At 41.0% G+C, this 25,922-nt stretch overlaps 1 protein-coding gene across 6 annotated transcripts in view; it reads left to right on the top strand.

Moving 5' to 3' along the window:
* TSHZ2 (teashirt zinc finger homeobox 2) overlaps positions 1-25,922 on the top strand; it is a 213,170-nt gene that overhangs the window by 113,070 nt on the left and 74,178 nt on the right. For 4 of the 6 annotated variants that reach the window (XR_014887777.1, XR_014887776.1, XM_085241766.1 and 1 more), the window contains exon 2: positions 16,033-19,111. Coding sequence is in view for 4 of the 6 variants with exons in the window: in XM_085241766.1 (XP_085097892.1) it covers positions 16,033-19,103 (3,071 nt within the window). In the remaining 2 variants the exon portion in view is untranslated. Of the gene's footprint in view, positions 1-16,032; positions 19,112-20,239; positions 21,988-25,922 lie in introns of those variants that run through there. The other 2 variants (XM_085241767.1, XM_085241771.1) reach the window with 2 other exon arrangements.

Raw genomic sequence — 25,922 nt, 5'->3', positions numbered from 1 at the left:
TCATGGGCTGGGGGCTGTGGCTGAGCAGCACTCTGTGCCAGCCCGGGTCACATCCAGCTCCGGCTCCTGGCTCAGCACCTCCACCTGCTCCCAGCACACAGCCAGGGAGACTGCTGCTAAATAATGAGGTGCTGTTCTTCTTTATCTCGCTGTTTTATTTATTTATTTTTGGTTCAAAGTGTCGGAAATTGGTAATGGAGGGTTATTAATGAAAAATATATGTTTGGGGTCTATTTGTTTAGATTCTGCAGTGACTTGATGGCAATTTTATCCGTGAATTATGTATGGCTCTGTTTTGCCTAGGTAAGCTGATACAAACAACAAGTATAGTTAGAAAAAGATATATCAGTAAATAAACTGAAAGGTTGTAAAATATGAATGTTTATCATCCAGACGGTGCTGCTTTTCTTCTTTTTAACGTGAACTCTACTTGAGATGGTATATAGGAGCTTGGGACTTCCTCTGTTCCAGCAATCTCTGCAGCTTGTCACAAAAATGAATGGCACCAGAGGGAACCTTGCCTTACACTGTATGCCTTTGCATGAACCTCAGTCTTCTTAAGGCGCTCATAACTTAAATTTATATCTTGATTTATCAGAAGATGAGATCCTATCCTTCCTCCCTTACAGACCAATGCTCCTCTTAATCCAGGCTCCTTTCCTTTTGCATTTCACTGTTTAGCATCCTCTCACCTAGAGCGGGGTGAGTGCAAGATGCAGAGCAGCAGAGGGAGGTGTGCACTCAGCAGTGTGTCCCATTCCCATGCTGGCAGGGCAGAACAAGTGGCAGTGCTCACTTTCCCTGCGTTAGCCCTGTGTGTACAGATCGTTCCTGCTGTAAAGCATAACACCTGCCACTGCCTCGTGAGCCTGGCCGGTGCTCTGAATCTGTAAGCAGAAGGCCTTTCTCTGCTTCCTGCTGAGTGCCCAGGTTGCCAACTGGAAGTAACTTTGGAGGACAACATGTCTAATCATCGGATGCGATTAAGAGAAGGGTTTTAATCCTCCGTTCTCTTTTTTAACTATTGTCCATTGCAGGCATCACGATATGTTGGCGCTTGTTTTATTCTGGCGTGAAGTCCCATCCCTCAGGGAGCTCCACGGATTTCTGCTAGAATATAGCAGAGATGAAGTTATAATGCTAGCGTCTCTCTGCAGCCTTAATTAAGACTGTTCTTCTGATATAAAGCGATGGTGTCTAATTACCAGAGTGCTGTCAGAAAGTAACTTTAAAAAAAAAACCACGTCAAATAAGAGTTGAGAAGACCAGAAATATTTATTCAATTACCAACGTACAGCACTGGTAGAATTTTTTATAAGTCCAGCAGTCCGTATTGCTACCAATCCTCTTCTCAGTGTCCCACCTCAGAATTCATAGCAATACGGACTGCTGGACTTCTGTTTCCATCTTCTCCTCACCACACAGTTGGGTTTTGTTCAGGTAATACTTGGTGGGCTTGTCTGAGCAGATATCAAAGAATCCCCTGCCATTTTTTATCTGGCGCATCTCACAAAGTATTTGAAGTGTATTTCACATCTCAAAGTGAAATCATGGCAGAAATATCCATCCACTTGACCTTCAAAACAAGCAGACACCAAGCAGCACAAAGCTGTTTGTTACCCTGTGGCGGTCAGGAGTCCACTCCAGGACTCAGCCCTCATTGCTGTTATTTTCTCGCTCAGCCTTACCTCACAAAGACTCATTTTTAAGACAGGATCTGGCCTTTGCTTCGCCAGGCAGCCCTCAGGGCCTACACTTGCTAGTTACAGGTCTTGCCTAGTGAGCTGATGAGATGCAGTGGGGTTTGATGACCAGGTCCTGCAGTCACCAGACCAGCACGGAGCCAGGCGGTTGGATGTGGCTCCACATACATTATGGCTCTACCTGCTGCAAGTCCCTTTTTCTGAGATTTGCATGAGATAAAAAAAAAATAAAAAATAACGGAGAGGTAATATGATGAATGCTGACAGGTACATTTGCTACAATTGATTAAACACTTTTGCCATCCGTACGGTTCTCTTCCACCCGCCTCATGTCTTGCCAGAACGAGAGGTGTGAGTGACTTTGTCATTGACATTAAACAGTTGTATATACTTGGAGCTGCAAAATGCTATCCCCAGAGTTTGTTTACTCGATCTGTATTTCCAATCAGTGCAGAGGGTTTACTAAAGCAGTTCATTACTGATTTATTTATGATGTATTTAGATAGCAAATATGGTTCTGTCAGCAGTTGCTGGCTAAACAGTGTTGACAGACATTAATAGCATATGGTATAGGAATGGAATTATGATCTTTAAGAGATCTTTGTGTCTCAGCATACATTTACAGTTTGCGTTTTTCTTAGGTGGAGAGACAGAACTTCTAAACAAGAAAACAGCGTTTCTTTTTCTTTTTGTAACCTTTGGGGTTTGTTGGTGGTGACATTAAAATCTTCTGTGCCTGTTTAGCTGTTCAATTTAATGGAAGACAAATTCTCCCAAAGGTTTAATTTACTCTCTCAAACTGAAATCACTGCGTTCTCACCATGGGAAATGGCCTTAATTTTCCCAGCCTTCAGTATACATCAAGCATATAATTCATTTCTCCCCCCTCAATACTTCCCTCATTAGAAAACAAAGTTTTTGATATTTAAATGTTACATAGTTTAAGTTGAGAAACAGATCTTCTTAGACCCGTAAAGTGCATTTGCAGGCATGATTGCTTCCCTCTGACAGCAATAGATTTATACAGGGTGGAACAGAAAAGTACTTGAATTTTTGACCTTTAATTGTGTGCTCCCTCTAACGCCAGCATTTTTACCAGTGGCAAGGAGAAAAAACAAAGAATGTAGTTGCTCACGGAGGAGGGAAGAATGGGGAGTGGTGAAATCTCTTTGTGGCATTCAAGATTGGTTGGGGAGACTAAATCTTGTCGGGAAAGGACCAGGGAGGAAGATGAATTTCATGAGAGGTTGCCTCTCAGTCACATGGGGACAAACAAATTGGGAACTAATAGAGGAAATCATCTCATCTTTCTTTCTAGATTAATGATATCAGAGAAGGTGAAGTAGAAATGTGCTGTTTAATTCCCAAAGCAAGGGGCAACATTTTGCTTTCAATAAAATGAAGTTAATAAGGAAAATAAAAATTCTTTACTGGAATTAGATTACATTTCCATAATGTTGCCTGGCTTCAGAACTGTACTTCAGAGCCACCGCTAACGAATATTCAGAAGAAAAAGAAGAAGTGCTCTGGGCACTACAGATGAGCTATTTGCCGGGAGCAAGAGGTCTTCTGAGTAACAGCTACATGAATGATTTTTTTTTAATTACTGCTATTTTTGGTACATTGTTACAGAGTATGGGATGCAGGCACTTCCTACTTCCACTGCTACTGGCAGCAGAAAAATGACTGTATGTATGTATATATATCCACCAGACAAAAAGAAACAACACAGCAACAAGAGATCCTGTACAGAGAGCCAAGAAAAATAAAGCATTGGGCCAATTACTCCTCTGCCTAATTGCATTTACTTCAAAAGAATTATACCAGTAAGAAGTTTAGCCTGTTGCACATGGAAAAGTTAGTCTGTCATTAAGACATGAGGAATGAAACCCATGTGAGAGCAAAGCACAGTCCGGTTTCCAATCACCCTTATCAAATCAATGCCTTGATGGACCCCCTAGAGCTGACCCTAATGGGTAACCTCGCTGGGAAGGCCATTCTGCATCTCATGGGGTTGCTGCTGCCCCAGTGCTGCAGCCCCACTGGACAGAGCCCACAGGGATGCCAGCTGTGCCTCCTGCACGAGGCTGCTGGAGGACTTTGCTGTTGGAGCAAAACACATTGAAGAAGGACTGCTGGTGCTGAGCGCTTGCCTGGGAGCATTAATGCTGTCTCTGGGTTATGCTTATGGACCAGGGATGTTAGGCAGTAAGTGAGGGGACCAGAGATCTAGTTTGTTTCAACTACATTTCTTTGGAGGAATAGCAGTGGTGGTGTTTCGCTGCGTCTTCTCCCAGTGAGTATATAAGTATTCTTGTTTGTAAGAGACAGAGTAGTAAAAAGTAGTGAATTCTTAAATAATGAGTAAAAAACAGTTTTGGTCTTTCTGAATATTCTTGTTTTAAACATGTTTTCCTCTCTTTGTGCAAAAGATTTTCATACATTTTAAGGAAAATATTGCACAGAAGGAGCAACGAATGGCAGTATGACACATGTTAAAGAATTTCCCTGGTATTTTTTAATGCAGACTAGTCAGATTCCAGCTGTGCCTTAGTGGATATGTAATCAGCTCATTGTAGACCAGGCAAATGAATTGTTGTTCCAGACAAACTCTGCAGGTACTAGCTAGAGGTTGGATGCACCTTGCCTGCATTTAAATGTTACCACAGATTGATAAACGTACTTAAAATACATATTTTTAGTGGATTTTTGTGGTTTGGTTGTTTTTATGTTGTTTGTTTTGGGGTGTTTTTTTTTCTGACAGAGAATGAAAACCATCTAGGAATGCCTTAAAAGGGAGTTGTTGTCTGGATTTGAATGCAGTGGATAAACAGGAATTGTTTAGACAGCCTGTAATGAAGTGTTGTTGGCCTCTGGTCTGTAATAAATGCTTCCATATTATAGCTCCAAATCAACTTCACCCATAAAATCTCCAAGGACTTTCTCTGCTTAACAAATCAGCTCAGATGCATTGTCCATGGCCAGTATATCCTCATGTAGAATTCAAAGACATACAGATCTACGTTCAAAAACCTCTTACTGATTCCAAAATCATTTTTGTAGGTTTTAATTTCGTGTTATCAATATTTTGTGTCTCAAATTTGAGTTAGCTAAGGCACACAGGATTTTTTTGTCATCAGTAGTTTGATTATTGGTAGCTTACGTTGATCCTCAATACAGTTATTTAGTGGAGTTCTGCTTGAGAAGGAGTCGAGTTAATGTGCAAGTCACCACTCTCATTAAAATGTTCAACATTTCTCCATTTCAGCTGTGCACTTACCACTGTTTATTGTGACACGATTTCAGTCTTTGCATCATCAGGGCTTAATCTAAACATAAATGCAGATCTTGTAACGCACTCCTACAATATAAACACTGTTCAAAAGTAGATGTAAACGTGAAGTGCAAACTTTGGAAAGTGACACCTCATTTTCTGAACGCTCCCTGCACCCATTTCCGCAGCAACCTATGAAAGAAAACTGGTTTTCCTACTGATTCTTTCTGAAGGTCCCAATAATATTCCAGCTCAGTTTATTCTCCTGATTCACAGAAGGATTTCAAGGCAAAACATTGGACATGGATTGACCCATTGCCACTGAAGTTAAAGCCCTGTTTGTGTTTAAGAAAAACCTCTTGGTCTGCTCTCTGCTCTACACCTGTTCCATTTGATTTATCTCCTGCAGTTTGAGGTTTCACTGATCACTTTCTTATTACTTTTACACTTCCATCCATTTCAGTTTTGTACTCCTTTTCAAGCGATTTCTTATACCGCCCCTGCCACCTGCTCCCACCTGATGAATTGTCTGCTCAAACTGTTGATCTTGACCTGGCATGGTCTCTTCCAGAGAAAATAAATGATGCCACACAGACGTATAATGATGCCTTAATAAACATCCCAGGTACATTTGCTCCTCTGCAGAAGTGCAGAGCTTGAATGGTGGCATCCTGATTGCATGCCGATGCCTGGGGGCAGTGAAAGAGGAGGAATTCAGACCCAAATGGGAACATTTTGCTTTTTGTGTGTATTTAACCATCCTTGAAAATTCCCTGGACCTTTTTTTTCCCCAATCTTTTGTCTGTACTTTTGCATGTGATCACTGGAAGCAGCAATAAATATAGTCTAAATCTTTAAAAAAAAGTTTTTTTTTTTTTAAATATCCTTTTTTATACTTGGCCTTGGCTGCAGCAGCAATTCGTTTTTCAGCAAGTCCTTTGGTGGTGGTGAGATGCCCTCTGTTGCTTCTGTGTCCAAATCTGAGCGAGGCCCCAGAAAAAAAACAAGGCAGACAAGTTCATAAAGTTGTATTGTTCTGTCACAGTGTTGGGCAGTTGAGGCAGTTAATCTGCTCTTTCAGCTCTTTCAGGACATTCGAGTCTGGATTTTTGATCCACCAGCCTGCTTCGTGAATTCCTTCAGGCCTTAAATCCATAGCTATGATAGATATAATATATGGCTTTTTTGTACCCAGTGAGGTCCCTCACTTCAGCAGCACTTACATCACGATACTTGTGCTGAAGAAGTTGTTTCTGTCATTAAATGACCTTTCTGATTATTGGATTTTTTTCCCATAACTCATGCTTGTTATTTCTCACTGAGATTCAGGAAAAGCTGATCCTGTGCAGCTGCAGCCTCCCGTTGTTGCTGCCTGCTTCTTCTACTGTTTGTCCCAGATGATAAATTTCAGATATCACTTAGGACAGGGCAGGAATGCAGCACTGACACTGGTGATTACAACTTGTAAATGATCTCTGTGTTGGCCCTGGATCTGAGTCTTTTCCTGGATCATTTGAGACATCATTTAAAAAAAACACAGTTTAACATTTGTGTTTCAATCATTTTTCTTCTCATTTTACTTCGGGTTGTCCATTTTGTTAATCTTGATACATACTTGGAAACCAGATTTATTTTTCATATCAGTTGGAAGCTCCTCCTTTTGACACAGTCTGATTTGTTTTGCCCAAGTTTCTTGCAGGGTGGTACTAATTTTATTACTGAAAATTATTAGCATTTTGAATATTAACAGGCCTTCGTATCTGGAAAGAGACTGATGTGGGCAGCATTCAGAGAGTAGGGCTGCATCACAGACTGTAAAGAGAAAGGAAGCACTTGATGGCATCAAAACTGGAAGCTTTTCTGGGCAGGAAGAGTTGTGTTCCGTGCTAGTAGGGCAGGATTGGTGCAGTGAGCAGTATGTTAAAGTTACAATGCTGAGAGTAAAGCTGCAGTACATTTGCCCCATCTCCTAAGGGAGTGATAAGGCACAGTTCACAATGTCTGGTAAGAATTGCTGCAAGTTGACAGTACTGCAGCCAGCAGCGGCACACCTGGGGTCACACCTCTTGCAGAGGAATATTTCGGGTACAAACTTAAAAGAAGTTACTACAGCTTTGGAACAGATTTCAGTGGATCAAAGAATGGTTCTTATCACAGCTGCTGCTGCCTTCTCACTGCTGCCTGCAGTGAGGGGGGAACGGTGGGATCGGGAGTGCTGAGTGCCCCCTCCACGAGCAGAGAAATCTGAGCACTGTGTGGGTGGGTGCATAGAAAAATACTGTGCATACTAAATATTCTTTTGGAATGATCATAGCATGGCTTGGGTTGGGAGGGACCTCTTGTTAGCTCTCTCATTCCTACAAAGTGTGAGAGGTAGGAAAGAAATGTGCACTAAAGTCAGTAGGAGATCCCACTGACCCGTGTTAGTGCTGGAAGGAGGAAAACCTCCTCTCACAACACTTCATTAGATGTGGACGTTGCTGTTTTCCATGACACAGAGTGAATTTTGGCTGCTGTTTGTGACTCAGGAACGGTGCTGCACATGTACTGGCTGTATGCTTGAAGGAGATGTTTTGACCTTTCTCATCTCTGACTGGTGTTGCAAAGATGGAGTGATGTAGAGCAGAGATCTTGTGACAGAGTAATAATAAGAAAGAATCTGACTGCCAGTTGCTCATTACTGGATCTCTTTTAAATGCCAGAACCTTCTATGTTTGCTTTCAAACAACACTGAGCACCTAAATCACCATAGTAAACAGATATAGAAAGAGACAGAAAGGTTAAAAGTGTACTCATAATCTCTTGCTTTTCCTCCTAAACATGTTTGATAGCAGTATTGTTTCTTAAAAACAATATGACCTCATTTGTAAAGCAATATTCATGCTAAGCTAGTCAGCTGTTAAATATACCCAGCACTGTGCATTATGATGAAGCTAAACCAGAATTTCAATTATTTTCTGGACACATTTAAAATTATAATACTTTACTGGGTTAGTGTTATAGTTCATCCAAATTACTCACAAAGTATCATATCAATCTCTTGCAACTGCTTATTGCTTACATATCTGAGAAGTTAGTCGAAGGAAGATGCTGGCTGGGTAATGACCTTCATGCTGGCTTAGTGCTTTGATGGTTATGTGGCTATAAGTGCAAGGATGTCTAATGGTCAAAAGTCAATGTTTGTTGGCCATAATATTTATCACAGAAGAAACAGACTATTCATTTGGACCAGCATTTGAAACAGTATGTTCCTGAAGGAAAAATAAAGAGGGAAATAAAGCACTTGATGATCCGTGTATTCTTGACTAGCGTCCCTTCTGCAACGAATCCCAGTGAGTAAAATTCATGCTTCCAAACTCGTGGAGTTTGTTTGTTGCCTGGAACGAAAGATTGAAACAGAGCAGGAGGATGAGGAAGATGCATTTCTTCGTGCCCTCACTTTCTACTTACTTAGCTTACCTAAAGAGATGCTAAGAGACCAGTGATGGCACAGCCAGGCCTTAACCTGCTTGAGTGATGAGTGCAGATTTACTGATATTACTGGCAAGAATGACTTAAAGCAGATCTCACTGGAGCTTCACTTTGCCTGTGTGTGTGAAGGGAAGATCAAACACCCACCACTCTTTAGACAAAAGTTGTAATAATGGTGCACTTGTAAGGCCATATGAGTATTTTTAATAAATAGGCTGTTAATGGTAGGCACTAGTCAACAAGTTTTCTTGACTCCATGCATTCTTGAATTGGGGCTTAAATTCTTCTGTGTGAAACACTGTGTTTATCCGGGCTGGTCTGTTTTGAGTTGGAGAGGCCAAGAAGCAAGCAGCCTTTTAAAAGCAGCGATCAAATAACTTGTCTCTCACATAGTGCAATTCAGTGCACTGAAGAAGCATTAGTTATTAACAGAAATAGTAATTTCCCACAGCTGCAGAACTTACCTGAGCACTTGAGAAGAACTGTGTGAAGGGCTGATACTTCAGGAGTGTTACACGCTGAATGTTAAGGCCCAGCTCTTCTCAAGGGGAGTAAGTTGTGAGGAAATGCTGCCCGTGAGATGAGCCACGGGCTCAAGAGAAATGAGTCAAATATGTATTTATTGTTTTTTTTTAGGCTAAAGAAGCAGGTCTCCATAAACATAATCCTCAGCTTCTTTCCATTTATAATTGTATTTAATATAAATGTACTTCATTACTGGAGAGCAGTCTTCTTGGCCATACAATAGCAAACAAATTCTTCAGAAGAGTCTTTAATTATTCATTTGGCTGTACTATATTTTATGCTACTTTTCATAAATGTTAATCTTTATTATTGCCCTACCAGGAAAAAAATACAAGAGAGAAAGAAAGAAATACCTGTTATTAAATGACCTATCAGGCTGACATGGATAAATGTTGGTAGCTATTTAATTGTTTCCCATCTGCAGTTTTATACAGTTTCTATCAAACTGAAGGGTAATTTTTTTAGTAGCTGCTTATTTTAAATGTACAAAACCCTTGTGTGTAATTCCATTAGCTGCCCTACAGCATTGCAATCTACAGTTTCCCTGAGGCTGTTGTGAAATATTGATGAAATCCTTGCTTTTGTGGCTTCCTCTGATACACTAAACATTTGTCTGATGTTAGTTGAACTTGAATGGATCTGTTCAGAGTTATATCAGCAGTGACTTCAAAGGCTGTAAGGCTGTTACAGTTTTTTTTTACAAACTGAAGTTTCAAAGCCTTACCATGTGGTACTTTAAAAAAACAAAGTTCATATCAAATGAACCAAAGTGCTAGCAATACACTGGTAAGACTCATTACAATTTCAATTTATATAGATACATATATACTTTTTTTTCACTCTGACTGTTAGCTCATGCCATTTAAAGAAGCTTGGATTGGTATTTAGGGGAACCACGGGAAATGAAAGGGGGAAAGCGGAATTTGAAACCTTGGTTTTAAATGAGGTAATGTGCACATTCACAGAGCCACGGTGCTGTCTTCCACAACAATCCATAGGACAGGAGGTAACTGAGGAAAGGCAAAGAGAGATGAAAGTTTCAGACATTTGTTTTCTTAGCAAAGTGATTTACAGCGTCGGAATTAAAATGCCTAATGAGGAAAAGATATTTACTGCTACTCTGTTCCTCTGCTTGCTCGGGACAAAACTGCATTTTGGAAAGCACCTCTGTGTGAGCAATGGAGTGCAGCTGGGCTTGGCGCTGTGGTGCTGCGATGGCTGTGTGCAGGTCTGGCACCGTGTGCTGGGCTCAGGAAGGTCCTGCTGGCAGAGGCACAGCCAGGACGTGGTGGTGGGGCTGAGTGTAGGGACAGCTCTTGCATTCAAACTCTACCAGGATTCATAATTGTCATCGCTAGAGTAGTGGGCGAAGTTGCAGTCTGGACAATATCAAACACCTTCCATTGGCTCAAGGAATAAAATTGTAAGTTCTAGGGCTTTGTAGAAAATAGCAGGTAGAGATGGTTTTTAATGAAAGGCGAATTATTCACTTAGACTTGTAAGCCTTCACGTAAGGAACACGAAACATTCGCGTGGAGTATGGCTACGTCCACCTCTGGAATGCAGGTCAGCTATCCAGGCAGACAGGCCCTGCTCCCAGCAAGCAGGGCTGAAGTTGCCTTTTTTCTCAGTGCAATAACCAACTACATAAACAGCTTCGTCCTTGAGAAAAAAATGATTCGGGAAAAAACTCCACAATTATTCCTTCCCAGGTATGCACTCTCAGTGAAGCGGAATGCGTCACCTCTCTTTTTTCAGTCTTCCTTTTGTTTGTTTCCTTTCTTTTTTTGTTATTGATTTGCTCTGAGTTTGTGGTAGCTTGCAGGCCAATTTGCTGCACATATGCTCCCAACCGCGGATCGTTTTCATTTTTCTCATGACTGTGTAGGATGCCACGTAAAAAAGATATAATCTTTTTTTCTCCTTTGTGCTGCTGAAAGTCCCAGTGAAGCTGGTGGGTATTTTGCCTTCTTAACCAGTAGGAAATTGGACATTTAATAGAAAACTTTATACTGCAACTCTAATTAGAGTACAACAAAATGAAAACCCAAAATTGCTTCATTTCAACATCATGTATAAATAATGGTTATGGCTCCATGGAGTTTCCTCTGTGTGTTAAAATTCAGTTATGGCAGAAGCCGCTCCGAGAGGGGCTGGAGCTGCCTTTCCCTGCTCGTCATCAGACAAACCCATGCACAGGCATCCGAGCCTTAACTATTCTAAAAATAATGTTCTTAAGAAAAGGAAGCAGCATATTGGGAAAGGTTTCTCTTTTAAGGAGCTGTTTTGGATGCGAAGTGACTCCACTATGGTGGTGACTGAATCTTCTTTCCTAAGCTACTGCAAAATAAATTTGGATGTGATGGTAAAATGTAACAGAGACAAAAGGTGCAAATAATTTCCTATTATCCACAATAGAGATCTGGCTTCCCAGGAAAGAGACTGTTGAGCCTATACAAGTTTTTCTGGGATCTGAGAAAAGTCCACAGCCTCCCTCAGGATGCTGAAGCACATGGCTTCAGGAATGAACCTCGCCCCTCCCGCGATGTGTGGACCAGATGATAGAGACATTCTTTCATATCCTAACCGCCGTGGCTCAGAGGCAGACTCTCTTTGCTCCCTTCATGGCGAGAATGGAAACCTTTTCTGTCTTTTCTTTCCGTATTTAACTTAGCAGAAAGTTATTTCCTCAGTACAAACATTTTTAACACAATCTAAAATGTTCTGAAATTGTATAATTCAATCTTGTATTTGAGTTCTTACCATGAAATTCCATCACGTTTCCAGACTGCTTTTAGTCCTGTTAAATTACAAAATGCCTTTGATATAGGAGTTACGAAATAGAGTAGGGATCTTTTCCCCCTTCAGTTGCCAATTTATCTCTTCAGTAGATTTTCAAACTGCAATGAATCTACAGTGGGGAACTTCTACAAGGAGCCAGGTTAAGATTTGTCTTTGGGCAGCTAATGTAGTTAGACATTTTTTGAGAAAAAAGAATGAGAAGTGGTCATTATCCATTATCTGCATTAAATATCTCAGAGAAAGAAACAGCTTTTGCCAAACACAAAAAGATGTTTGAGTGGAAGCCAGACAATAAGGAAACAAGATCACCTTATAGTACTGTGAGATTGTTCTACTAATGATGTTATTTCATGTGAAACTGGAATATATATGAAGAAGTGCAGATGGTGAATGGGTTTTACATGGATTAGTGGTGTTCTGGAAGATGATGCACTGTCCCTTCTCTTGGCCGAAAATATATTTTCCAGTCTTGGAAAGAAACACACATATATATACACATATGTATGTGTTTCTTTATGTGGAAAAAGAGCAAATTTGAGTTAAAATAATATCCACTGGTGGAAAAGTTACCAGCAAAATTAGACAATTTTTTAAAAAATTATGTAGTCATACTCTACAGTTCAAGTTCAGAAGAGCTGTACGATGTGGTGCATGCATGCATGAGAAATAAGTTAAAACATTTTAGAATTTTATTATCCATGTGATAATATTATCCTTTCTTACGTCATGATTTTGACGTATGCTATCTTGGGATCAATCGGCACTAAAACAAATTCTGTATTCCATTGAGGAAGCCAGAAGGTGCTTCCATTCAATGCTCTGAAGCTCCTGGGCTTTGTCCGGTCTTAGAGATGCTGAAGTTTCAGTCCCTTGTGACTTTGGTACTTCACGTTGCCCATCTCCCATCTCAGCCTGGGCCTGTTTAATTTCAGTGGGAAAAATTCTCAGCTGGGAAAAGGAGGAAACATTCATCTGGTAACTGAGTTTGGATTTCTTTTTTTCTTTTTTCTTTTTTTCCATAAGACAGCTATATATGAGCAGCTCAGAGGTTTGGAATGTCAGAATCAGCCTGGGGGAGAACTGGTGGGAAAAGAACAGGTCACTCAACAATTTATTATATGGACATCAGCACGACGCCAAAATGTATGCTACATATTACAGACACTGCATTTAAAGCATATGAGTGTACAGTCTCAAGACAGCCTTTATATGTAGCTTATAAAAGAAATAATGCAAACTTAAATGAGTGTAATTTCTGTTAAGCAGCTGCATCAGTTGACACTGAGTACACACACACTGCTGGGTGTACACAGCAGCTCTGGTACCACAGCCTGCCTGCTCAGAAGAGACTCTGCTGTCCTGAAAATGCTCACAATGATTTGAAAATAACCAGAAATCACTTTAGAAGTAGGATACCAAAATGTATTTTCAAAGCTGCTCAAAACTCTTATCTGTTATTAAGATGGAACTGAGCACTGATTATTGAAATTTTGATGGTACTTCCTAAGAAATAATTTTAAGAATTTCTTTGCTAAGATTGCATGAGTGTTATGCAGCCTATAGAAGAGGATTTCTCAGCACGAGTTATTCTTCTGTAAGGGTTGTAGTAAACATGTCAATGCCTAATTAAGCAGAAAAATGTATCTGTATTGTGGGGGATACGCAGCTGCCTGGTTCTTGTGTTTCTCCCAGTCAGTCCTTTCAGAAGGACAGAGGAGACAGCAAAGAGAAAACTGCCGTATGTATCACCCAAAGGAAAATATTACCTTCTGGTGAAAGATGGGTTAATAGCATCCCAAGAGTTGGTGCCGAATTAGAGAACCAAATCCGCACCGACCGAAAAGCGTGTGAATGCTATTTGCTGTCTGTTTGGTCTGATTCCTCCCTTGCATTCCCTCCTTACTTTTGCTGCACTGAGTGTGATGTGCGATGCGTCCTGGCGTGGGGCCAGAGCTGCTGCCTACGCCACGCAGGGTCTGCAGCACCGCGAGCAGCACGGCAGCCCTGCTCATCACTTTGTGCTGCTGCGTAACGCGGTCACCGCTCTGCACGTGCAGGGGGTTCTGCCGGGTCCCTCCGTTCTCTGCATTCTCAGAAAGGGGTACAGGGTGAGCATTATCTGGCCATCAGGGGGGATATTTAAGGATGCAAAATAATCATTTTATTTTTACTTCTTATATTTACTGCCTGCCTCCATCTGAACAACAGTAAATGGGGCTGCGAATATTTGCAGTATCCCAACGCACTTCTGAAAGACTTGTTGGTTTAATATTTAACGCAACACTTAATGTTTAGCTTCTTTGCTAGTTTTTCTGTCCCTGTATGATTATTACTTTATCGTGTTAAAATGGTGTCCAGATCCTTTGCTCTGAGCTGTTATCCCTACCTCTGGTTGTGAAGCTGCCTGGTGTTGCCCAGGAGTAAGTCAGGCTCACATCTGTGGAGGGCCTAAAGCCATGGGAATGGTGCAGGGAAGATGGCTTGTGTGCATTTCTAGTGCATCAGGATAGAGAACCATCACTTCCTTCTACTGCAGGTTTATCCACGAAGCGGTGCCTCTGCTTGTGCTTCAGCTCAAGGCTTGGCAGTGAGCATCCGTTGGGAGGGGTCACATATGCTCCCAATTCTTAAATGCAGGAAGATTGAAAAATTGAAACACGTCTGAAAAAAATCGTGGAAGGCCTTGTCTGTATGTTAATCAGAACGCTTCCAGCTTTTCTGCCCATCCCTCTTGATTTGCGAGAAAGATATCATTTGCACAGGAGTACTGAGTTTAGGATGGCAAAATAAGACAGGTTCTCAAACAGGCATTAGTTGGCCATTCTCAGAAGCTGGGAAGGAATTTTAAACAAGTAACACTTTTAGGCTCATCTCCATCATTCTTTCTGAGCTTTTAGGGCTGTGGTTTTAAGTCTTATTTCACAATTACAAGTAGTAGAATTTTATTTTATTTTATATTTGTTTTGTTTCGTTATTTCTAATGGCAGTTTGGACTGTGGGTTTCTTCTTCACCTAATTCACTGACACACAAAGCTAAGCCTTCAGTACTGAACGCACTGCGGTGCAGTCACATGAGTTAGCAGTATGGAGTGTGCTCCGAAATGAAAGAGCGCATCAAAGTATCTCCCTGAAGACTTCTGAAATCAGCACTTTTGAAGAGTGGCTGTCTGTGACACTGGATTGCATGCATTGTTTTGCAGTGTCTGGTAAAAAAATGTTAACTTTTTTTTTTTTGTAAAAACATGTCTGAGCGACCTGCTCTCTCCATCACTTCTGGAAGTCAGTCATTGATTGTGAGGAGTTGATGGGAATTTATCCACTGACTGCAATGGAAATGGTTCACGCTTAGGACTTTACTTTTCTCCGCTGTTCAGGCTATTTTTGCCCATGTTACTTCCCATAACTTCAATAGAAGCACGGCTGTTATAAGGCAGGAAAAATAAAAGAAAAAAAAAAGAAAAATACAGATTTCCTTAATTAATTTAAAAATTTCATCTGTTCCAGTATCAAGTTCTTCTTATTAATTAATTAGCTCATTTTTCAAATAAGATCATTCAGGACTTGTCCTACTTCTTCAGTGTTATATTTTGGTCTACTTCTGTCACATCCTGTTCTGCAACTTCAGGGTTTTTGCCCTGAAATATATGTATTTGTTTTTATTGAAGTGCAATTTGCTTTTATGGTACGCAGTACATTACTTTTACAAACAAAAGAGTTCCACTTAAGCCTATCAGTGCTTTCAAATGTTGTATTTTGACATATAAATTATTTGTGTATATTCTAAAGTGCTTTTTCAGGTGATCAAATGGTAAAAGATTACTGTACCTAGATGATTCTATGAACCAGGCAGATTATGGCAGTTATTTGTCTTCTGTTCTTTGCCAATTCTACCCTTCCTTTCACTGAGGCTAAAAACAATTTGGTAGAATTGAAGCTTTTAATATAAACTTTAAATTCTTATATATGAATTTTCCAACTGTCCTATTACAGGACAGTTAGAATTACAGTCCCATGACAGGAAAATTATTAACTCAGAATCTCTGGCAGTTATAAAGAATTATGATCATCTGCCAATAGCATGCAGCAACCTTCACAAAAAGAGACATCATTTGGCTTTTTTCACTTCCAGAACTAACAGGCATTAAAGTTGTAGATTAAAATGAAGTCTGGTAAAGAAAACACACAGTGAAACTAGAAACCTTGAACTGCAGTGTTCTCCTTTAACAAATTATTTCATATATTGATGTTACATTTCAGGTTACGTCCAAGAGGAAGATTTAAAGGAAGAGGAAGATATAAAGGAGGAGGAAGAAGATGATGATGACAATTCAACTGCTCAGCTCCAGGGCAGCAATGACACCGGAACGGATGAGGAACATGATGTGGGTCCTGAGCAGAAAGGGAACTTCAGTTACCAGAATTCCCCTGTCAGTCATATATCTAACCAAGATGCAGAAAATGAATCACTGCTGAGTGATGGTAGTGACCACATGACAGATGTTAAAAGCATTTGCTCTAGAGAGCCGCAGGATCCAAAAACCAGCACCCATCCCAAAGCCCAGAATGAAGCACACAACTGCATGGATAAAATGACAGCAGTCTATGCCAACATACTGTCAGACTCTTACTGGACGGGCTTGGGGCTGGGTTTCAAGTTGTCCAACTCTGAAAAGAGGAGTTGCGACAACAGAAATGGAGGGAACAAAGCTGATTTTGATTGGCATCAAGATGCACTGTCAAAAAGCTTACAACAGAATTTACCTTCCAGACCTGTCTCGAAACCCAACCTGTTCAGCTCCGTCCAGCTCTACCGGCAGAGCAGCAAAATGTGTGGAACGGTGTTCACTGGTGCCAGCAGGTTTCGGTGCCGGCAGTGCAGCGCGGCCTACGACACGCTGGTCGAACTAACAGTTCATATGAATGAAACAGGTCACTACCAAGATGACAACCACAAAAAGGACAAGCACAGGCCTACCAGCTACTCGAAGCCTCGAAAAAGGGCTTTCCAGGACATGGACAAGGAAGATGCACAAAAAGTTCTGAAGTGTATGTTCTGTGGTGATTCCTTTGATTCCCTTCAAGATTTGAGCGTTCATATGATAAAAACAAAACATTACCAAAAAGTGCCTTTGAAGGAGCCAGTACCAACCATTTCTTCAAAAATGGTCACTCCAGCGAAGAAACGTGTGTTTGACGTTAACAGGCCTTGTTCCCCCGATTCCACAACGGGGTCTTTCTCAGACACTTTTTCCCCACAGAAGAACGGGAACCTGCAGTTATCATCCAACAACCGCTACGGCTACCAGAATGGTGCCAGCTATACGTGGCAGTTTGAGGCCTGCAAATCCCAGATTTTGAAGTGTATGGAGTGTGGAAGTTCCCATGACACCTTGCAGCAGCTCACGACCCACATGATGGTTACTGGCCACTTCTTGAAAGTCACAAGTTCAGCTTCAAAGAAAGGAAAGCAGCTTGTTCTAGATCCTTTAGCTGTGGAAAAAATGCAGTCGCTCTCTGAAGCACCAGCCAATGACAGCCCGGTTTCAAAGGCAATCAGTAAATCATCATCTGCAGAATGCATAGCTCCTGCTTCTGAAATAAAAAAAGAAAGTAAAAAAGATAAAGCTGATGATGCAAACAAAGATGAGAAAGCAGTAAAAACTGAAGAGTATGAAGACACTCTTCAGAAACCACTGGATCCCACAATGAAATACCAGTACCTCAGAGAAGAAGATTTAGAAGATGGTTCAAAAGGTGGTGGGGACATTTTGAAGTCTTTGGAGAACACTGTCACGACAGCCATCAATAAAGCTCAAAATGGAGCACCTAGCTGGAGCGCATATCCCAGCATCCATGCAGCTTATCAGCTCTCAGAAGGAGCTAAGCCATCTCTGCCTGTGGGTTCCCAAGTACTGCAAATCAGGCCAACAATGGCCAACAAGTTGAGGCCCATAGCTCCAAAGTGGAAAGTCATGCCTCTCGTCCCTATCTCAGCAAATGTGGCTCAGTGCACTCAAGTGAAGAAGGAAACTGATGATAGGGAGGAGGTACAAAAGGACTATGCTAAAGAGAGCATTCAAGCTGAGCATGTTTCACTCAGCCAGAGTGAGAGGGAACCTATCCTCAAATCTGAAGCCTCTGGGGAGCCAAAAAAGACAGAACCATGTCCCTTGAAAGAAGAAGACAAAATTAAAGAGGACAGTGGAAAAGAAAAATCAGCCCTCAAGGAACCAACAACAGCTTCTCTTAGTAATGGTTGTGCTGCTGCCAACCATTCATCAGAGCTGCCTTGTGTCAACCCTCTCAGTGCCCTGCAGTCGGTACTGAATAATCACTTGGGCAAAGCCACTGAGCCTTTACGGCCCCAGTCCAACTCCAGCCCGAGCTCTAGCACGATTTCTATGTTCCACAAAACTAATTTAAATATGATGGAGAAGCCGGTTTTATCTCCTACTCCAACCCCACCAAAGCCTGCAAGCGTAACCAGGCACTATTTGTTTGAAAATAATGATCAGCCTATTGACCTGACCAAATCTAAAGGCAAGAAAGCTGAGTCAGCTCAAGCACAATCTTGTACTTCTCCACCTCAAAAACATGCTCTGTCTGACATTGCTGATATGGTCAAAGTTCTTCCCAAAGCTACTACACCAAAACCTGCTGCATCTTCAAGGATCCCATCTATGAAGTTGGAAATAGATGTCCGACGCTTTGAAGATGTCTCAACAGAAGTCTCCACTCTGCATAAAAGGAAGGGCAGGCAGTCGAACTGGAACCCTCAGCATCTTCTCATTTTGCAAGCTCAGTTTGCTTCCAGCCTCTTCCAGACATCCGAAGGTAAATATTTATTATCAGATCTAGGCCCACAGGAGCGTATGCAGATCTCAAAATTTACCGGACTGTCAATGACCACCATCAGCCACTGGTTGGCAAATGTCAAGTACCAACTTAGGAAAACTGGAGGAACAAAGTTTTTGAAAAACATGGACAAAGGGCATCCAGTCTTTTACTGCAGCGACTGTGCATCTCAGTTTCGAACCCCATCTACTTACATTAGCCACTTAGAATCTCATCTAGGTTTCCAAATGAAAGACATGAACAGGCTGGCTGTGGAGCAGCAAACCAAGGTAGAGCAAGAAATCTCCAGAGTTTCAGTTCAAAGGTCTCCTGAAACAATAGCTGGAGAAGAGGACACAGACTCTAAGTTCAAATGTAAGTTGTGCTGTCGGACATTTGCGAGCAAACATGCTGTAAAACTTCATCTAAGCAAAACACACAGCAAGTCACCAGAACACCATTCACAATTTGTAGCAGAAGTGGATGAAGAATAACTCTTAAGGTATGCATGCTCTATAGTGAGTTTTTATTTCATCCTTTTAAGGAGGCCTCTTTAAATATTCATACTTTATTCAATGTAGGAAAACACTATAAAATGCATAATGTACTGTTGCTTCATTAAACTAATTGCATGTACCTATTCATTTTATAATGTTTTCAGGAAGAGCGCTTGACTACATTGCCCTATATAAAAAAGTTGCTTCTTGTTAACATTTTCTAAGTACTCACTTCCCTTTTTGTTTCTAAGAATTGTTTCACATCCTATGCACTTCAATGTGGAATGCGAGAAATGAATGCTACTCTTTGCAGTGAGAATGGAAAAAGCAGGAAAAAAAAAAAAGCACTGAACACCAAAAGATTGTTACCTGCCTCAGTGCTAATGCATCTGTAAATCTGATTCTGATGGGGGTAAAGAAGACAATTCAAATGTCAAATTAATAAAATAATAGTCCGAGTTCCTGATACATTCAAACCTAGTCTCAAGAATCTACTGATAACTGAGAAGTTTATGTCTAGAAGTTTAGTTATTCTTTCACTGATATTTGGACATTCCTCATTGTACAAGCTGTTGATGTTTTGCACGTACCTAACACTTACTATTGTGAGTGGCCTTTCTTGGCGCATCGCTTTAACCTTTCTCATGTCTCTGCTCATTTCTTTTTTAATCTTGAAGACATTTAATTGCGTTTTGTTTCCCGTTGGCGGGCGTGTCAGTCTGTGATATCACTGACTTCAGCACGAGGTTTCATATGGGCTGGAGGGGCTGGCTCTTCTTTCAGGAAGCACTGAGATTTCTTTTACATGTTTATATTTCCAAAACGTGTTCATATGATACTTCTGCATTACTGTTGATACTTTTTTTTTTTGGCTGAAAGATACACCAACCAAATACTGCCACAGCCAGTGTTTATGATATGTAATGTCATGTTCAGATTACACACCATTTTTGCATTTTTAATTTTACTTGATTCACAAACTCAAATCTTCTTGATAAAAATGAATACGTAGAACTTCTACTAAAAGTCCAGATAGAAGTTTTCTGTTCTAACACGTTTATTTCCAGCAAGGCTCTCTTAGTCTTATTTCCAGCAAATTCACCAGCAAACTCAGGCTCTGCTTCTATCTGCAGAATAATCATGTGCAGACTCAGATTTTCTCCATCATGTTCATTACTTGAATAACATTTGGAAAATGAATTCATCAGACAGTCAAAATTAAAGATGTGTTGTGAGTTGTCACTCACGCCACCTGCTATTGTGGCTATTCTCTGGCTAATTGAGGGTGCAAGCACTCCGAAGATGAATACTCGCTTATGTGAAGATTTCACATTTGTTTGCTGCAAATATTCATGAAGCTTTAAGAAACACATTCTTTGTACACAGCCAGCACAAGGACTGTGCGTCACTTACGCTCCGTTTAAAAGGCTACTTTTGAATAATTTAAGCCACTAATCAAAAGGTTGCTTTGGGATGGGTAATAGAAGCTATTGCTACAGTGTGTAATGTTGGTATTCAAGTGCAAGGTTGAAGTTTTACACACATCTTGTATGTACAGTTTCTATTTGACCAGATTTATTCTTTCTGCATATTTTAACAGTCAAAATTCAGTCCAACTCAAAGGGAGTTAATTTTCTCCGTAGTGCTAACATCCTTAAATTTCTTTGTAGACATTTTTAATCCAACGTTAGAACCCAACACAAAAGGAAGAAACAAATGTACCTTGTTTATCTGAAAATAACAGATTTTGTGCTTAACCATTTTATTACCGTTCAAAATCAATATATCTCCCAAAATATTGGGAAATTACAGGAGGTTGGTTAGGAAAAATATACCATATTTCATTTCCTTCCTCACCAGTTAATGATTAATAAGACTCTGACATTCGTCGTTTTCACATAAGAGATATCAGAGCAAACCAATAATTTGGGTTCTATCAAACAAAAGCTATCTGCCAAATATATTAATGTAACAGTTATTTTGGCATATTCATGGCTTAATACCTGACAAATGTTTCAGATTTGGTTTTAAAAGCACCGTATTATTATAAAGAGGCAAACCAAACACCCACCTTTATAAACATGTTATTGTTCCTCGGGATTTGGAGAATAAGTACAAAGAAAAAAACCTGAGAGGGAAAAAAAGGCATTCTGCATTGTAATAACCTACACAGACACATCACGAGTGTTATTCAGGTGGTATGTGACTACATAAATAAGGCACTCTCCTTCCTGCCTTTGGGTACCCAGGAATCGCTGTCCTTTTAATACTCATCCTTTTCTAATCTGTATCAGGATGCAGGTTGTACCTTACCTTTAAAAAAATATATTTAAATTGAAATGACAGAGTGATAGCACTGTTATCTGGAACTATAATTTGAGTTGGTATGCATGATAGCACAAATTGTGTGAAATGATGGGGTATTTTGGACAGCATTGTAAAGGTTTTATGACTGTAAGCCTACCCAACTTCTGGCTGCGTTGGAAGCGTGGAGGCCACAGTTTATTCGTATGGTTCCTTCCTGAGATCTGCAAGAGACTAAATCATATAACAGGGATTTTCAGGGTTTACTTATTCTTACCATGTTATTGTTAAGATTTGGTATGCATTTGAATAATAACATAGAGGAGAGCAGAGTGCTGAGAAGCGGGGGATATAAAGCACACCAAAATTCTTAAAACATGCACGTGCATCTGCATTCTCTTGTAGGCAATACTGTAGTGGCACAGAAATAAAAATATATGGAAATAAATGGAAATAAAAGAGTGGAAAGTGTACTCGAAGTACAGAAATACATAAAATACTTTTTATATTTTAATGAAATTTACTGTTAAAGGTGATATTTTAAAATGTTGACTATCATTAAAGTACAAATGAATAACCTGGGTTGGTACTGTAGAAAAATGTGTTATGCATATGGATTTATTTTTAAGATCTCTGTGAGGCTGTTTATAAGAAATTCGCTATAAATTCTTCTTAAATGTAAAGACACACATATCTGTTTTATGTTCCTCTTCAGTGTTTTCTTGAGTTCCTTTAACTGATATGGGCTCAGTAATATAATGTAAAATTATGTGTAATATACAACAATCAGATGTCTCTATTCTTTTCATTTAACCTACTTCATATTTGTTTTTATTGCTCTTCTTCAGAAACCCCGTGAACATTAGGGAGCGTGGCTTAATCAGAACTAATTTGTATGATGACTTATACCTTCAAAGAGGATTTCTTCTTTTTTTGCAGTTGAATTAGAATTTTTATGTTGTTCTAAGGAAAAAACAAGCCAAAAGGCAATGCAGAATTTTATCCCTTACTGTAAAGTCGGGTGGTGGCATTGACTGTCACTGTTGGTGACCGAGGCTCTCTCTGCTCTCTACAACTTTTTACAGAGATAAGTCTCTATAACTTTAAATTTACCAACTTAATTGGAGAGATTGCTTTACTAAAGGCCCTGATGAGCAAACAAGCAGCTACCTGAAGTGAACTAATTGGAAATAAGGCTGCTGCAAAACAAAAAAATGAGTCATAATGGTAAACAGTTTTTCTCTGTTTCCTCCTTTGTCTTTTTTTAACCATCAAGTTTAAAGCTTCTGCAGTGCTTTTTTTTCTACTTTATAGGAGACAACTGACATTCTGTGGTAAATGGAAGAAAGAGCAGAGCAGAACTGAAAATCCTCTAATGCACTGACACTAACTTGCCCTCTATTGTTGAAAATGAACAGGCAATCATGATTGTTCATCAAATGGCTCCTAATGCAGTTAAAGCATTCAGCTATAATTTCTCCTTGCATTTATAATTACTGTCATAGACTGCACACCTCAGTGAGCAGATTAAAGCTATAAACTATTTAGCCGTAGCTTTAAGATGAGGAACTTGATTTGTCTGGCAGCAGTTATTTGTTAGAGAGCTTGACACTTCACATAAAAATGACTCAACTTGATGAAGAACAATGCAGTTTAAGCAATGCAGTGATTTTAAATCAGTCATTATACCACGCCCTGTAAGAATTGCAAAGCAATTTGTTAAATGATATATAGGACACGTAGATAACTGTATGTGTTAAGTATACCAAAATAGAAGATTTTTTTCTTCCATGGATTTTATTTTCTCCTCCCCTCTGGAGCTGGAGGAGCTGCTCTGAACATCATGTTTTGCTATTAGCCAGTATTGGTGTTACACAGGCAAGGCCAATTGCAAGAATCAGTTGTCCAAAGCCACACATTAGAAGAGAAGACGAAGCAAGGCAACAGGGACAGGCTCCTGTGGGCCTCTGTGCTGCAGTCCCTCAGCAGGCGGTTGCCCCAGCTGCCCCTCCTCCCTCCAATCCACCCTGCTGAAAGCCCAGTCCCTCCAGTCCTTGGAAATTTCTCGCCATTTCCCAACAGCAGTAGATCAGGAATTTTTGAAATTCAGCGTTCTGAAAACTTGGAACTTGCCCTGCCTAACATGTTTTCAGTCTAGCACTCACCCTTGTAAATCCAGCAGCAGGAGTTTGCTCTTGGCTTCAGTAGGAGCAGGGTCAGGGCAGATCAGGGTGCATCAGCGTGGATGCATCCATGCAGATTTACTTGCTTTCTATGAATTCTACAGGTTGCTATTAAGATCAGTGTTATTGAAATTGTATTAGCTCATCCAACACACCAGGTTACCCCATATTGTTCCTAAGCACTGTATGAACATACAGTAAATGCCAGTTCCTGCCCCAAAAGGCAGGAATTCTTCAAGGCACAAAGAGAAGCAACCTGTAAGTATTTTGACCAGATCTTCACTGACCTTGAATAGCACCTACCTCATCAAGCATTCAGTTTTCATAAGGATATCAAAATCTTACCTTCTCCTTGCTGCATCTGATATTATTAAATGCTACAGCCTTCATAATCTATAGCGGAGCAGTGTTACCCAGTGAAATTTCAAAGGAAGAGGACACATTTTACACCTCGTCAACCAAGTAGCAAAGATCAATAACAGAAGGAAAAGACATGAGCAGCATCCAACCCTCAACAGCACCTTTCAATAAACATAATGTTATTTAGCAGGATGATCACTCTGTGCAAATATGATGGAGCACAGATGGAAAACGAAAATTGTAGATATGGCTTTATGGGAAGAGGAAAGGAGGAAGAGATTTTTCACTATTTATTGGGATAATGAACAGATAATTCATGATTATTAAGCTGTAGCATTCAGGCCTTATTCTGCCTTTCCTGGGTTGAGAGCTGGGTCTGTCTGTGCATGGAGGTGGGATGTGTTGGTGTGGGAAGCTCAGCTCCATGTTGTAGTTCTCGTGCATCAACGGAGCCACGCAGGATTCACAGCAGCAGATAGTGCTCAGGACCCTGCCTGTGAGAAGAAGAATGGGGCAGAAGAAGCCACGCACTACACAGAGCTTATTTCGTAACTGTGACGGTGTTTCTTGTTTGAGAGCATCTCACCTCCAGGAAAGGGGCAGCAGATTCTGGTTCCCAGCCCATGATAAGATGTGTAGCATCGAGCACTGCGCTGGTCACAGCCTCCTGGAAAGCTGAGGGCCCAAGGCTCCATCCTGCCTGCTCTGGGGGGCTGTGCATCCCAAGAGCACAAGCTGGTGGAGCCCTGGAAGGTGGGAGGTGGCTGGAAGGCTCTGATACTCAGTTCTATGAGGGGTGTCCATCTCATAGATGGCCCTGCGCTGGCTCTGTTGGCTCTGGATATGTGGGAAAAGTGCAGTGGGGACCAAGAGGAGGGTGTGCTGGGGGCATGGAAAGGAAGGGAATGGCAGCAGCATGCTGGGCAGAGGAAAGGAGGGAGAGGTGGGGAAGGAGGAGGCTTGTTCCTTATTGGAAATTTGCACGTTCTCTTTATTAAAACAAAACAATTCCTCCTCCCCTCCAAAATCCCTCCCTGCCAGCACTCAGCGCAGCTCCTCTGCCAGGGGTCAGCACATGCAGGGTGGGGGAGGGAAGGACGGGGGAGTGGAGGAGGTTGTCATGTCTAATGAATACCCTGAATGTATCGAGATATATATTTTTTTCATTTCAGAAAAGGTTCCATTAAGAGGGAGACAGCCCTAACATGTGCTTTGGCCCCTCATCAGATTTATGAGTATTTGCTCTGCTCTTTAATAGGAAACTCTGCAGCAACTGCCACCTTGCCTGCTCTCCCTGAGATACACAGTGGCTTCTCAGGGAAATGCACTTCATTATTAATGTGAATTTGTACGTTTTTATGACACTGCTTGGGGGAAGGGGCAGGCAGAGATTTCCTGGTGATATATGCTCATTTCTAACCATTTATTGTCCCAGACAATCGAGGAACAATGATAAACATTGTTATAGAAAGTGGAGAGTGCCACAGTGACATTTTTTGAAGGGAAAGGAGAGGTGGCTGGAGTGGTTTTCATGTGGTTGCTCCCCTCCAGTGCCTGCAGCAGCTGCATCAGATCGAGTGACAAAGCGGTCCTTATGGTGGCACACTGCCTCCCCACGCCTGCCCATTTCTGAGGGCAGCAACGACCCTTTGCTCAGTGCTTTGCTGCAGCAGAGGGGGTGCAGAGGAAGGGAAGGAGTGTGTCTTTTGGGAAGCCTCTACTGCAAAAAGTCACAAGGCTCAGAGTGAATGCTCAGAATCCCCAATGCCCCCTTGCCCCGGTAGTTTCTGATTTATTATTGAGTGACCTGGCATGGAAACCCTGTGTATGCAGCAGCAGCTGCAAGACATCAAATCAGACCAGGAGCAGAATGGTGAGGGTGTGTGACATCGTTTACCAGAGCATTATCAGTATCTTCTGTTTTCTCTCTTTACTGCAAAGCTCATCTGTAATTCACAAAGCCAAGCAG

Source organism: Meleagris gallopavo, chromosome 22 (assembly GCF_905368555.1).
Source record: "Meleagris gallopavo chromosome 22, MGAL_WU_HG_1.1, whole genome shotgun sequence".
Taxonomy (NCBI): domain Eukaryota; kingdom Metazoa; phylum Chordata; class Aves; order Galliformes; family Phasianidae; genus Meleagris; species Meleagris gallopavo.
This window is presented reverse-complemented; position numbering and strand designations above follow the sequence as displayed.